Source organism: Emys orbicularis, chromosome 25, assembly GCF_028017835.1.
Source record: "Emys orbicularis isolate rEmyOrb1 chromosome 25, rEmyOrb1.hap1, whole genome shotgun sequence".
Taxonomy (NCBI): domain Eukaryota; kingdom Metazoa; phylum Chordata; order Testudines; family Emydidae; genus Emys; species Emys orbicularis.
The window spans coordinates 830,715-845,529 of record NC_088707.1 but is presented as its reverse complement, the minus strand read 5'-3'; the positions used below and the strand labels follow the sequence as shown (position 1 = coordinate 845,529).

The window sequence follows — 14,815 nt, the reverse complement described above, 5'->3', positions numbered from 1 at the left end:
TGACTAAGGGCTAACACATGCGGGGGCGACACAGCAGGAACAGTGCTAGGTGAGAGTGAACAGCACTGACCTCTGGGATGCTTTCCAGGTCCTTTGGTGCCTTTCATTAGTGTTGTTATTATTTGCACGATGGTAGTGCCCCAGGCCCCCCGTGCTGCATGAACATAACCCAAATGACAGAGCCTGCTCCGAAGAGCTGACAATCACAGTTCTCACCCTATGCGATCTACAAAAAGAAACCCTCCATTGTAACATACAAAGGTACTTTCAATTAAAGCCAGGTCATCACTGCACAGAGGATGAAATTCACCGCACTGCACATGGCCTAGGCACCACATGACTCCTCCCACTTGGCTTACCGGTGGCCCTCCCCCAACACAACCAAGCCCTGCTTTGCAGACCTGTGAAAACTCCTGTTTTTCACAAGTACTCACAAATGTGATTGAAAGTGCAATTTCACCAGGCCCCCTGGCGAACCCAGACAATGGCTTTCTGATTTTTGCTCTGGCAATACCTGTGTATTCGTTCATGCTTTCCTTATGGCGAGCACCCTGATATGACATTTTTTTCTTAGCTTTAGACACAGACAAGGGAGGTGCTCTGGGGCGTGCCAAAGGCTTCCCCAGAACTAGTTATAACCATCTGGCAGCTCAGCAAGCGTATCTCACTATTTAATCAGCTGCTAGAAGTTTGGTTGCAGGAGGATGCTGGCGGATCATTATTAGTAGGGTAGCTTACCACCAGCTCTGGGCCAGTGCACAGAGATCAGTATCCACAGCCTGAGAGAAACACCTTCACTGACTGATGAGATCCATTATTTGCACCAGGGAAAAGCCATTATTATTATTTGTAAAGAACTTAAGTCACCCAAAGTGTGCTATCAATAACAGTTAATGATGAACGGTGTGCTTCTCTAATCCGCCCATTACAGATTAACGACAAGAGATGCTGTGGGGGATTGTAGGCCCCGATCCTGTGTGAGCAGAGCCCTTTTTACGTGAGTGGGGCCGTGTGTGGGCCTAGGGTCTGTCTGCAGAGTTCTTCTGGCAGGATCAGGACCTTGCTCATGTCAGCAGTGTCTCTGTTAAAGCTCGCCAGAGGCTGGCAGAGCAAGGTGTGCTGGATTCTAATCACGTCTATTCAGGCCCCAATCCTGCAAAGACCGAGGCACACAAAGACGTTACACGTTACAGTAGCCCTACTCGCCGCAGCCCGGTAAGCATAGGCACAAATCTTGGCAGGTCAGCAGCTTAGACTGCCTGTCTGTACAGAGCCTGCCTCAATTGGGTGCCACGCCTGGCTGGGGCCTCTGCCTGGAGCTATTATTGTAATAGAGCCCATTCCATTCAAACCCGCCCCATTGCCCAGAAATTAAAAAACACCCCAAAAACCAGGGAGGGAATTAACTGCAGGCCCCCCAGAAAGCAGAGTGGGGTGCTCCCCCGGGTAGCTCCCCCTGGGCGGCACTGCAGAGCCCAGCTCTGGGGTGGTGTAACCCTACAAACATTCAGTGCATTAGGCGAGCGGCCTCCTGCGCCCCCAGATAAAGTTCAGTTCAGCCCATGGGTGCTGGAACCCGGTTTCCATCACATGCAGGGTTTACAGTTTGGTTCAACGGCTCTCAGCGCCCCCCCCCCCCCCGCCCGCCCGCCCCTTAGTTCTTACTCAGCCCGTCTCCTGCGCTGCTGGTGACCCAAACACCGCAGCACGGGGCCAGCGAGCCAAGCGCAAAGGGGAACCAAGAGGCAACGAGTTACTGGCGGAAACACAGAACCCAGCAGCTCCGGGCCCAGCCCTCAGGGGCTGTCCCAGTGACTGTGGGGAAGGGGGCTGAGCTGAGGGGTCGGGGGAGGGATGGGTTGGGATGAGTTGGGGGGGTTGGGGAGAGGGATGAGTGGGGGGAGTGCAGAATGAGTTGGGGAGCTGGGTGGAGGACTGGGCTGGGGGGGCTGGAGGGGAGAGATTAATTGTGGGCTCGGGGAGGAGGGCTGGGTTGGGGGGCTCGGGGAGGAAAGCGGGGCTGGGGGGGAAGGATGAATTGGGGGCTCGGGAAGGAGAGCTGGGCTGGGGGAAGGGATGAATTGGGGGCTCGGGGGGCTCGGGTTGGGGGGATTGTGGGGATTGTGGGGGAGGGATGAATTGGGGGCTCAGGAAGGAGAGTTGGGCTGGGGGAAGGGATGAATTGGGGGCTCAGGAAGGAGGGCTGAGCTGGGGGGAGGGATGAATTGGGGGCTCGGGGGGCTCGGGCTGGGGGGATTGTGGAGGTGGGATGGATTGGGGGCTCGGGCTGGACTGATTGTGGGGGAGGGATGAATTGGGGGCTCGGGCTGGGCTGGGGCTCAGAGGCGGGGAGCAGCGACGCCCCCCGTATCCGAGCCCCTCTGGGCGCTGGCCCCAGCTCCGGCCGGCCCGGCTCGGTCTCGCAGCCCCGGGAGAGGCGGTCGCAGGCGGGGCTCGGGGCGGGGCGGCGGCGGCTGCTCCGCGCCTGGTTGGTGCCGGGGGGAGCCGGGGGCGCGGCCGCGCGGGGGCCGGTCCCGGCTAAAGCGGCCCGGGCGCCGGGCGCGGGTCCGGACGGAGCCGGGCGGCGCGATGCGGGGCGCGTAGCGGCACCATGGAGAGCGGAGCCCGCTGCAAGATCGTGGTGGTGGGGGACAGCCAGTGCGGCAAGACGGCGCTGCTGCATGTCTTCGCCAAGGACTGTTACCCCGAGGTGCGGCCGGGGAGGCTGGGGGGCCGGGGGGGGATTTGGGGGTGCGGCCGGGGGAGCTGGGGGGATGGCCTGTGGGTGCGGCGGGGGTTGATGGGGGGCTGGGAGTGCGGTGGGGGATGAAGGGGACTGGGTTGTGTCTGGGGGTGCGGTGGGGGGAGCTGGGGAGAGCTGGGGGGATGGCCTGTGGGTGCGGTGGGGGTTGATGGGGGGGGCTGGGGGTGCGGTGGGGGATATTAAGGGGACTGGGTTGTGGCTGGGGGTGCGGTGGGGGGATGGCCTGTGGGTGTGGTGGGGGTTGATATGAGCTGGGGGTGTGGCGGAGAGTTGAAGGGGACAGGGGTGCCCCCAGGATCTGAAGGGGGCTGGGGGTGCGGTGGGGGCTGAATGGGGCTGGCGTTCCAGCTGGGGGAGCTGGGGGTCTGCGTGGGGGATTTTGGGGGGGCAGCTGGGGGAGCACAGGGGATGGCCTGTGGGTGCGGCAGTGGTTGAGGGGGGTGGGTGGGGGTGCGGTGGGGGATGAAGGGGACTGGGTTGTGGCTGGGAGAGCTGGGGGGATGGGCTGGGGGTGCTGAAGGGGGCTGGGGGTGTGGTGGCGGATGAATGGAGCTGGGGTTCTGGCTGGGAGAGCTGGGGGTCCGGGTGGGGGATTTGGGGTGCAGCTGGGGGAGCTGGGCTGGGGGTGTGGCAGGGGCTGGGGGTGCAGTAGGGGATGAAGGGGACTGGGTTGTGGATGGGGGAGCTGGGGAAATGGGCTGGGGATGCGGTGGGGGATGGAGGGGGCTGGGGTTCTGGCTGGGAGAACTGGGGGTCTTGGTGGGGGATTTGGGGGAGCACAGGGGATGGCCTGGGGGTGCGGTAGGGGATGAAGGGGACTGGGTTGTGGATGGGGGAGCTGGGGAAATGGGCTGGGGATGCGGTGGAGGATGGCGGGGGATGGGGTTCTGGCTGGGAGAACTGGGGGTCCGGGTGGGGGATTTGGGGTACGACCGGGGGAGCTGGTGTCTGGCCTGGGGGTGCCGCCGGACGCTGGCTGGGGTCTGTCAGGGATGGTTACAATGCGCGATCAGCTCCCGGTGCTGACGCCGGGGCAGGATCCGTTCGACTCCCTGGGGCTGCTGACCCGGGCTCATCTCGTCTCCTCCCCCAGAACTATGTCCCCACCGTGTTCGAGAACTACACGGCGAGCTTCGAGATCGACAAGCAGCGCATCGAGCTCAACATGTGGGACACCTCAGGTGAGGGGGCAGACAGGCCGGGTGGGGGCGCAGGGGAGATTTTGTGGCTTGGCTGGTAAATGTTCATGAGAATTCAGTAGTCAGGACTGGGACCCCTCTTTTCCCCTCCTGCCTGCTGGAACGCCCTTTCCCTCACCCCACTCCTCCTGTTGGGGCCCCCAACTCTCTCCATTCCCTCTCCTGCTCTGCCCCATCCCCCCATTGCTCCCCACGCAGGTTTGCAGGGCCCCCTGCTCCCAGCAGGAGGCAGCCTGCCAGCTTTGATGTGCTGGCATGGGGTGATGATAGCAGCCTGGCTGCTGACCTTCCCCGTGTGGGGCACACACCAGACCCAGCCGCAGATCTGTGTCTTCCTCCCACGCAGGGAATCGTGGCAGTGCCCCTTGCCCAGATAGGTGAGGGGTTTTAAAGTAATACAGCAGAATTAGTGACACCCCCGACCCCCGCAGGCCATAGGAGGAGACAGAGTGATGGGTTATTGGGGGAGGCCAGGGTGGGTATTTTCATAGTTTCCTACAATTTGCCTTGCTGGGACTCTTCTAAGACATATGGAAGTTGGACCTTTGAACTGACAACTGCGTTGTTCTCACAGAAACTAGAGATGGGGAGGTTTCTTGGGTCCTTTCTCCCTCTCCTTCCCCCCCCCCTCCCCGGGCCAATGCAGGGTCATGCCCCACACTGTATTACAAGGGGCTAGTCCCTGAGGGTTAGAAACTCTATTTCCATCCCGCTTCACCAAACCCAAACCCACCGAGCTGAAACAGGGCGCAGCTACCTCCAGGGGTGGGATTTTTCTGCCAATTCGTGCTGTTTTTATTTAATCCAGTTGTAAATGTCTCCAGGGCCTGGGCTTTTACCATTTCCCTTGGGAGACTGTTCCGTAAGCAGCAAGAGCACGTCCCCTAGGAGCTATTCCTGACAGTTAACCTAGATTTTCCTTGTTATTGGAAACCTGTGACTCCTCGTTATTATACCACCTTGTACCAGGCCAAACCAATCCCCCTCCGTGGTGTGGGCAGCCTTCACATCCGTCTATTATCGTTACACACCTGCGTGCGGCTGTAGACCCACTCTGCATGCGGTGTGCACTCATGACGACTGGCTTTCCCGCTAATGCCTACTTGTTCCTTGGAACTTGCACTGCTGTTTAGAAATGTCACTGGCTGCATTCGGATACTGGGGTAGTGTCCATGTCTTCCCTGCGCAGCCCTGTGCTTCACTGCACCCTCACACAAGCCCAGTTGTTCCCCACGTCTGGCCCAACACTAATGCACTAAATGACACAGTAACCCCTATAGATGGATTGTAGCTTGCACTAATACAGTCTCCTAGAAGTGCTGCTCTACACTACGTTCAGTTGCTGTACAGCACTCAGTGTCTTTCCTGTTTTAGTTGTAAAATGGATACAATTGCGTAATAATAAAACCAGTTCTTCTGTGCAAGGTGAGGCTAGCAAGAAAAGGGGAAAAAAAGCTCTCAAGACTGGAGACCTCACCTTGGTGAGGAATGTGCTGCAGGAAGGTTCCTTTTTCTCATTACTCTCTTCCTTTTGACAAATGGTTTTGGGTTTTTGTTTGTTTGTTTTTGTCTGTGTCCTCAGCTGAGATCATGCAGGAAGCCATAAATATAGCCCTCCTAAACCACAGAGAGCCTTACGAAACGGGAGTCAACACAAGTGGTTTATTTGTAGCAGTGCTGATAAAATGTTGGCATTTAGCAAACAAATTTGGGTGCACCTTTAAATTTAGCCAGGACCTGGCTGGGCGCTTGTGCTAGAAACCTGCTGGGAAGGTTAATTAAGGCTCTTGTTTATTTTTTCCTATCGATGACTGTTGCATTCAGAAAGAGAAGTGAGATTATATTCCATATGAAACCTTAAGTCGGAATTCCCTCGCTCTTGAATGTTTAAATATCACCCTTGCCTGATAGCTTAATTTATAGCTGTGGGATTAGCACCGTTTACCCCTGGTAGCTGGTCTAGCTCTGCCGTGCAAGATGCAGCCGTGAAGTCCTCACTAAGGGCTTCCTGACCTGGGAGAAGTGTGCGCTGCCGAAAGGACCCTCTGTCTTGCGAGAAAAGAGGGTCTTTCCCTTTGCAGGAGCAGCAGCGGCAGTGAACTGGTTGGCAGGGCAGCTGTTGGAGGTGGTAGAGCAAGGGATGAAACAATGAAGTGGAAAGGCTTCAGCTACCAGTGTTTACCTAGAGGCAGAAACTGTGGAGACTGAATACACAAAGCGATGGTTCAGAGCTGGGGAATTATTGAACTGATGTGTCTGTATAAAGTCTTTCCGAACACCCAGTAACAAAATTCAGCAGAAGTTGCACTGCTAAACCTTTAGGGCCTGTTAACGGTGGGGTACTACATGGTCTACACCAGCATAGTGCAGTGGTGAATCAGACACTTGGCTTGCTAGGGAATGAGGTGGGAGCAGAAAAGCCTGTCATTCTCATGGCTTTTTGTCTGTGCATACTGAGTTTTGTTATCCAGAATAATTGCCTCGGATTTGCTTGGGGGAGTTTCTGAACTGTAGAACCTTGAGGCCTGTCCCAGCAGCTCAGGGGTAGGGTATGATTGTTCGAGACCAATGGCTCCGCGGTGGGCGTCTGCATCTCAGAATTAAACACGTCAGCTTTCGAGTGCATGGCAGCATGTTTGACGCGCTTGGTGTTTTTTAGGAATTGTCCAGAATGTTTGCTTTGATCTTACAAATGTTAAAAGAAAATGATGCAATGAAATGGTTTTAGAGCTATGTACATGTTGTACACCTGCAGCACGCTCTGTGACGCACTCAGTTCTACACTTTTTTCTTTTAAACAAAAGAAGTGAGTTTTATCCAACGTTTATCTCCCTTTCTTCTTTGCTGTGAACGGACTTTGATTCGTTCTCTCTCCTTCGGAAACATGTAAACCCTTCTTTAATGGGTTATTGTGGAGAGAGGTCACTAGGTAGCTTCCCAGATAAATTCCCTTCCTTTGCAGCTTGAATTTGAACTATTCAAGAGCTAGTTCTTCAATAAATAGTCCTGCAAAGCAACACACACCAATTTCCCCCCATAATCAAACTGCTATTTTTAGCTGTAGACTGTGAGCTGCTGTTGAATTTCCACTTCCCTTTGGACACACTTGTCAACAGAAGCTTTTGGTAAAATAAGTTTCACACAATAGCAAATGGAAGCAGCTGAGCTGATAGGATCTGGAGCAGCTAATTGCCCCACTGGTGCAAAGTGGCTGTCTGCAGGATGCTCTTTCTCTAGACTGGGGGCTACCTGTTGCCCCTTTTAACTGGCTTCCAGGCAGGGAGTATTGTTCCTGCTAAATTCCATCCTCCGCAGGAGGGAAGGGTGCTGCTGGGTAGCTCCTTCTTTTCTCCTTTTGAGACTATGGTTTATATTTTTCTCACTCGCCAGCTCCTGGTAACTGAAGCTGAAGCTCTGGGCTTCCACCCTCCTGGGATTTGTAAAGAGACCTGAGCTGGGGAGCTGCCTAGCCATTTTTTTTCTTTGCAATTAGGTAGTTGTGAAAGTGTGTAGAGCTGCATGGGGTGGTCCCGTGTCCAGAAACGGGCACTAGTGCAAGAGCACTCTAGTTAGAAAACTCCCTCTATTGGAGCTAAATGCAGCCACAGCTTGTCTGACTGTACGAGATGCCTGTTGATAATCGTGTTCTAAACAACGATCTTGTGTGCAGCTCCTGGGAGCAGCTTGCCTGAGGCTAATGGAGCCAGGTGACGTGTAGAGGAGGCTGGCTAATGTAGGCCTATCAGGCTGAATTTGCCCCTCTTGCTAAGTGGCAAATCCAGGCTCTGACATTAGCAGATGGCAAGGGAACAGGTAAATCTAGTTAGGGAAACGTTATTGGAGGGTGAATGCAGCGATGAGAATCAAATTAATCCCAAATCATACTGCAGACTTGGATTTTTTTCTTGAAAATCTTTTAACCCTTAACTCTCCATTTAGTTTTTCATAGTTGGAAGGTGGCCCTGGCCTAGAATAGAATTCTTGGCCCTGAAAAGCCTTCAGCAAGGGTAAAGCCTCCTGTGCAGATGAGGCCAGTGCAAGCATTATGCACCCCGTCCCCAGGAATTTCACCCCAGGTCCTGAGAGCTCAAACATGCATTCAACAATGAAGAGAACAAGAGGTTGGTTCAGGTGCCCCGGCAGACGTCAGTCGTGTTCGGTGTTTGTTTCTTTGTACGTCGGTCCTACACTCAGACACAGCGTGAGAGTGAAATTGCATCAGATGCCATTTTACAGCACAGCAGGGATGTCCGTTCCTCCCCCCGCCTTTTTTATGTGCATTTTGGAAACCATTAAGAAGCAGTTTGATGCCCCTGCGTGAAAGGAGGTAGGGAGGCGGGGACAGCCCACCTGTCAGTCTGGAGAAGAGGAGCATTTTGCCGGTGGGAGGGGGGCCCGTGGCTTTGGGAACAGCTTTGCCGGGCCCAGGACTCCAGTGGGGAGCTGCGGTGCTCTCATTGCAGAGGAGAGATTGCTTTGCCGCCTTTCAGCCGCACGGCGCCTGCATTCTGGTCTCTGTGCTCACAGAGGTGCATGTGCTGGCACAGGCGCAGGCTGGTTCGGCACAGTCTGGAAGTACCGGTTGCACTGGGAGACTCTCATATTTGTCTTGTGACCCTGGTGGCTTGGTAAATAATCTCCCCCATCAAGGCTTGCTTCCTCCGCAGATCTCAGGAGTGGTGCCTGAAATCTGATGTGGGCAAGGGTTTTCCCCCTCCCCTGCCAGGCATAGCGAGAACCTGCAGCCAGCTGTTAAAAGGGCTGGGTAAGTTAGTGACCCCTCAGGACATTTTTGCTGAGGTGAGGCTGTGACATTTCCAAGCCTCTGAGCGGGTCTCCACTCAGTGGATTGATGGCTGGCCAGGTAACAGGGCTAGGCAGGTTGGTTGTGATTTGGAGGAGGTTGCTTTCCGTGAAGCTCCAGGCATTGGTCACTGGCCTTGCTGGCCCAATGGTCTGATTAGCTTTGGAAAATCTTGCTCTCTATGGGAATGGCTGGTGGGTTCAGCAAGTCCCTCTCTCTCCAGCAGTGCAGTGGCTAAAGGCTTTGCTTGCCCTCTTCCCAGTGACCGAGCTCTCCAGCTGAATCCTGAAAGGGGGTGACTCAGAGTTTGCAAACTGAACGCTCCTTCTGCCCACTCCCTGCCAACAGTCGCTGCTGCCCCCGCGTATCTCCGGTGTGTTTACTGCAGACAGCTCACACCAGAGTGACTTTCTCCCATCCACCTCCCTTTCTCCTCCATGGCTCTGGTGGTAGCGTTCCTTCCCCAGCACGCCCTCCTTTGCTCTGGTTACTGGATTTGGAGAAACAGCCTCCAATGACACATGGGTCGGGAACCCCTCTCCGAGGCCGTGGGACAAGCAGCAAGTCAATGGGGTTTGGTCGGTCTGGGATTTAATCCCTCTGTTCTCTCCCCTTAAAGGGCAGGAAGTGAGCCAAGTAATCCGAGGCCTCCTTTGTGCGGTGGAGTTCAGACCCGTGCAGACAAAGCCACTGCCGGTGCGAACGGCCAGCACCCCTTGACACCAGTAGCGCTGCACTCTCGTCCTACGGCGCCCCCTTGTGCAGACAGGCAAAGCTGCAGTTTGCATTGAGGCGGCTTATCCTTGCTTGGGACCTGGGCACGCCTTGCTGCTGCACATCGCGGGCTGCCTGTTGATGCTCAGGGGAACTATGCCAACGGTGTAACTGGTGTGGATCCTGGCCTGACTCCGTGCTTTGCACTGGCTCCGATTCAGCCCCCTAAAGGCAGTTAGACAGCACCAGTCGATGCTGAAAAGAATGGGCCCCAGAATTCACCACCCGTAGGAGGGACAGTGGGAGTTGTAGTGTAGCTAGGACTCCGGTGCCTTTACCACCTATCCTGTCGACCTGCTAATCCCAGGGCTCGGGCAATTTAAGCAGTGCCATCTGCCTGTGCTGCCGCTTGCAGCAGTGGGGCTGCTTCGGCGCAGGATTGCGGGTCGTGTTTTTGCCTCAGTGGTTGTGCTTTCAGGACAAGAATAACACCGTGAATCTGGACTTCTCCCCCACCCCCGTTCCCCTCTGGCATTCAGCAAGCAGGCGGCCTTGCTGTGGTCTGGAGTGTGGGAACCCACCGCTTCTGATAACAAATCCCTCTTCAGTGGGAGCTCGTGAGGAATGTTGATGAGATTAAGGAGCTGAATAGGGTTGGGGTTTAAGGGTGACCTTGCCATGGATTCTTGGTGCTTTCTCATTCCCAGAGTCCCAGTGCAAGTGCCGGCAGGATCACCACGGCGGGTTCTTTTAGTCCCAGGGAAAGGACGAGAGAGTTCAGTGCCACTCGCTCTCTGAGGCAGAGGAGAAATGCAGAGCTGCCCTTTCATCCCAGAATAACTCCTCAAATGCCCCCCATCAACGTACTTGTGTCCTGCCTCAGAACAAATAAGTAGTTAAGCCTAAAAATATGTGCAGCTGGTTCACATTCTCATGCAGGTCACTAACCAATCGGACAGCAGTTTAGGGAGTCACAGGGCTAGCGGCAGAAATGCTGATGCTTGAAATAGATTTCCTGTGTGTCTGGGAAGATGCTAGCAGAGGCTGATTTCCCTGCGCAGGGATGGCCCAGGGGTCTTTTAGCAGGACAGGGGGTAAATGGGATTGGAGCAGGTCCATGCAGCAGTGAAGTGAGGGGGCGCTGGGGTTTCGGGTGCTGGGGTGCTGTGTGGCACAGCAGTGAAGGTTTTCTGCCAAGCAATGCGGTTCTGGCCCCGACATGGCAGGGGCAGGGCGTGGCTCTCTGCAGTGACAGGCCTTTCTCCATCTCGCAGGCGGGCTGGCAGCTAACCTTTCTACAGGCCTATAAAGCATGCAGAGACTTGCTGGTGGACAGGGCGGGAGAGGCGGTAGTGATGGGAGCGTGACTGGTTTAGGAGTGAGAAGCGGGTGTTAAGGGCTGTGCTGCCACTTAGGAGCAATGGGTTCATTCCCTGCTCTGACACACACTCCCTGTGGGACCTTGGCCCAGTCACTTGCTCTCTCCGGACCATGCTTCCCCTTCTGTACAATGGGGAGAATAATGCTCCCCTTCCCCAGCTCTGTGTCTCTTCTAGTTGGACTGTAAGCACTTTGGGGCAGGGACTGTCTCTTCCTCGGCACATCTGCAGCGCCCGGCTGAATGGCGCCTGATTGGGGTTGCTAGCGCAATACACAGCAATACAAATAACTGTAAGGGGGAGGGGAAGTTTCCTATCATGGCAGGCGACATAAACAGAACTGCAGAAAGCCCCCTGGAGCAGCAAGTCCCCTAGGAACCCGGGCCCTGCAGTAGCTTATCTTTATAATAGCAAAGGGGCCGAGGCAGCCAGACTGGTAACAAGAATCCCACGTCTTTTCCCTTCCAGAAATGCGAATAAACTTCAGTCTGGCCCATGGGGGCGGGAGCTGTGGGGGAATGCTGGAGTCCTGATTTGAGGGGGAAGGGGTGGCGGATCGCACAAGGTCAAGCTCGCTGTGAATGAGCCGGAGCGACATGGCATTCCGGGACCCTGCTCCATTGGGGAAGGGTGAGGATGCAGCATTCCTTTCATGCCAGGCTCGCCAAGTTTATGAGCTCCAGCCCTTAGTGCGGGCAGAAGCCCCCGTGCTCTTCGCCAGGCTGCCAGCCATTTGCCACTGAGACACGTGGAACTCAAAGCGTGGAGCATCTCAGCTCGTTGGGAGATAATTGCATGAGCTCGGTTGGCCCCAGAGACATTTCCCTGTGAAGCCCAGTGGCATCGTGCCTGAACCAAGCTACGCCGAGGGAACCTGTGGGCTTGCCACTTCCGTTCCTTGCTGTAATCCAGGCACTGGATTAGGAGGCACCAGGGAGAATCTGGAATGTGCTTGTGGTGCCGAAAGCCCCTGGCTTCCGGGTGTGTCACGGTCATGCCCAGAGACTTTTCTCATTCGTCTACTTCATCAGCTGCCACCAGCGTGATTCTAGCATCGGGCTGGAGAAACTGGGTGAGCTGTGTGTGTTGGAGCCAGTGCCCAGTCACTCTGAGAACTGGCTGCTAGAGAGTCACCAGCCAGGCAACCAGAGACCACCAAGCCCTCCGTGTTCACGCCCCCATTCTTACTGGCCCAGGGAGCCAGTCTCCACTCCTTTCCCAAGCCAGGCCATCTGCACACCACCACATGCTCTGGGGCATTTAAAACTGCTCCCTGGGACTCCTTGAGACAGCTGCCATCTGGGTTAGAGACCTGCCTGCTCCACTGAAACCCTGCAGAGCAAACTGCACACGTTGCAGAGGGGCTCCCAGGTGCTGGGCCTGGGGCTTTAGATGGGTCTGGTCCTGGCTTCCCTAAACGGAGGGTGCTGAATGTCTGGAAACGCCCTCTGCCCAACCCTTCCCAGTGCCAGTGCTCCCCAGGAGAAGGGAAGGGGCTGGTCTCTCAGGGTGGTGTGCAGCAAAGCTCACCTTATGGACCTTCTGGAGCCGCTCCTGCCTGGCGTGCCTGGGCTTGCTGTATGTCTTCAGCCCCCAGCAAGTGCAGGTGTGTGAACCAGTGCGGTTCTCTCCCTCCGTGAGCTGCCACAGCCACGGTGAGAGTTTGGCACCAGCTCCCTGACCCTCGCCTCGACTGGGGGATTCCTCTGCCAATAACGACACAAGCTGGACTTCCTGTGCGTGACAACTGTTCAGTAACGAGGCCCGGCGAGAGGCCCAGAAATGCCCCCCCCCCCCCCAAAGTGGGTAAATCCCACACCCCCTTCATCCTGGTCACCTCCATTCGGAAAACCCACCAGCTGGGCCAGTTTGTAATTTACTTGTTGGCTTTTTCTATGTGCAGCCCAAGAATTAGGAGCAGAGGTTAATTGTCTGAGCTGATTAGCTGTTGTCTTAGTCATGCGCTTTCCAGCTGATCGCTTATTCTGCTTGGTGTTCGCTGACTTCGGGGTTACAGCAACAGCGCAGGAGCAGCAGCAACGTCCTGCCAGGCGCAAATCTCCGCTAAGACTCTTGGGGTATTAGGCTGTTGAATCGCCTCCCCTAGATCCCCACTGAGGACTGGCCTAAAGGTGGCTGAATTGATCTCGTTAAGCTGTAACTTCTGCAGAGCAGTTCAGGGCGTCCTTGGCCAAAACTCCTTCTGAAGTCCCTGGGCGTCCTGTCTCCCTGTGGTAAATGCCGTTCATGGGGGAGTCTCAAGATGAGGCGAGAAATGCGTCAGCAGGTGCATGTTGAGAAAGTCCTGCTTGTTTGGTTGTGGTGGGGATGGCATTTTGATGAGGGGGTCGGCTGCAGCTGGGTTTCTTTATGTTGCATTGTTGCTTTTAATAACGTTAGGGTGCCCAGAGCAGCAGATAGACGTCTTCCGGCTTGTTTGAAGTGCCAAGAAATAAATAAAATGGGGATAACAAGACTTTGTGAAGGGCTTTGAGATCTCTGGGTGAAAAGTGCTAGAGAAGGGCCAGGTACAAGCACTGCATTTTGTCTGCAGACATGGAACCGCATCCAGCTGGAGCAGGGGAGCAGGGTGGAGGTTGGAGTGTTCTTGCTTCTGTTCTCCCTTGTTTGACTAGATCCGTTTCACTTTTGGTGTCATTGACCTTTATCTCTGATGATGATGATGATGATAATAGTTGCTACTTGTTGCTGCATTGTGCCACTTGTGCTGCGAACATCCCATCTCTGGATTCTGGTGCATGCTTTTGGGCTTCCTGGCTGCTCAGCTGTTATGCTATCCCAATTAGCAGGGCCCTGACTGCTGGCTCGCCTGGGTTTGTCACCAGAATTCTTTGCTTCCTGCCTCTGCCACTTGTCACGATTCCTGGCCTGAACTGGGATGTACACCATGCCACTGCTTGAAATAAGCTTCTTGTATCAGGAGGGACTGCATTATCCACCACTGCACACACTAGCCGCTAGGCTGGGGTCATGGATCCTGGACCTCTCTTTGTGCCCAGCTGAGTTGGGGTCAGGAGGGCACACAGCAATCTGCTCGGGAATATCGCTGCTGCCTGCGAATCAATTGACAAGAAATTCCTCTGACTTTTATTCAGGGGGAACGGGCTTGTTTCAGATCAGGAGAACGAAGCTGATCTCTGAGCCAATGAAGGAAAGCTCAGATCATCTTCCTGACTTGACAGCTACTGCTGTATAAAAAGCTGCAGTAGCTAATTTCATAGAATCTCAGGGTTGGAAGGGACCTCAGGAGGTCATCTAGTCCAACCCCCTGCTCAAAGGGGGACCAATCCCCAGACAGATTTTTGCCCCAAATGGCCCCCTCAAGGATTGAACTCACAACGCTGGGTCTTAGCAGGCCAATGCGCAAACCACTGAGCCAAATTTCTTGGCCTCCTGCTTATATTGCCCATCAGTTCTAGCTAGAAAGAGGTGGGACATTTAAATATTCTGCTCTGTCGCATTCCAGAGACATCGAGCCAGTTCTCTTTGAATGCTACCTTTTCTCTGTAGTTTAAGGATTGTAAAGTCGTTCGGGCAGGGACTCTGCCTTCCCGCACCGCTGCAAAGAGTCGGTCAGATTGCTGGTGCTATATAAATAACCTCTCTTGTGAAGCTTTTATTAAATGGCGTCTACAATGCCCCTGTTACAAATGGGCCTGTGGTGTCTTGGGGTTCTGAGGGCACACAGTGCCATTCCTATGGCTCTGACGATGGCTTTTCCACTGGATGCGCAGCTTGGAAGCACGTGTATTCCGGAGAGTTTTTGCAAGACGGGAAGATGCATCAGAAGGAATTCCAGAGAGTGGGACAGAAAAAGCTCCCAGTCCCGATGGCTGGCATCACCAGCAGCTGAGTGCTTTGTTTTCGGGCCAGTCCCCGAAGTAAAGGATCTGGGGATGTGTCTGCAGTCGGTGCACATGGATTCGTGTAGCTG

General features: G+C 55.0%; 1 protein-coding gene across 1 annotated transcript in view; it reads left to right on the top strand.

Annotated features, from left to right (window-relative positions):
* Nucleotides 1-2,611: 2,611 nt before the first annotated feature.
* Nucleotides 2,612-14,815, top strand: part of RND2 (Rho family GTPase 2) — a 28,069-nt gene continuing 15,865 nt past the window's right edge. The window contains exons 1-2 of the mRNA XM_065422605.1: nt 2,612-2,710; nt 3,858-3,945. Of these exons, the coding sequence (XP_065278677.1) occupies nt 2,612-2,710; nt 3,858-3,945 (187 nt within the window). The remainder of the gene's footprint in view (nt 2,711-3,857; nt 3,946-14,815) is intronic.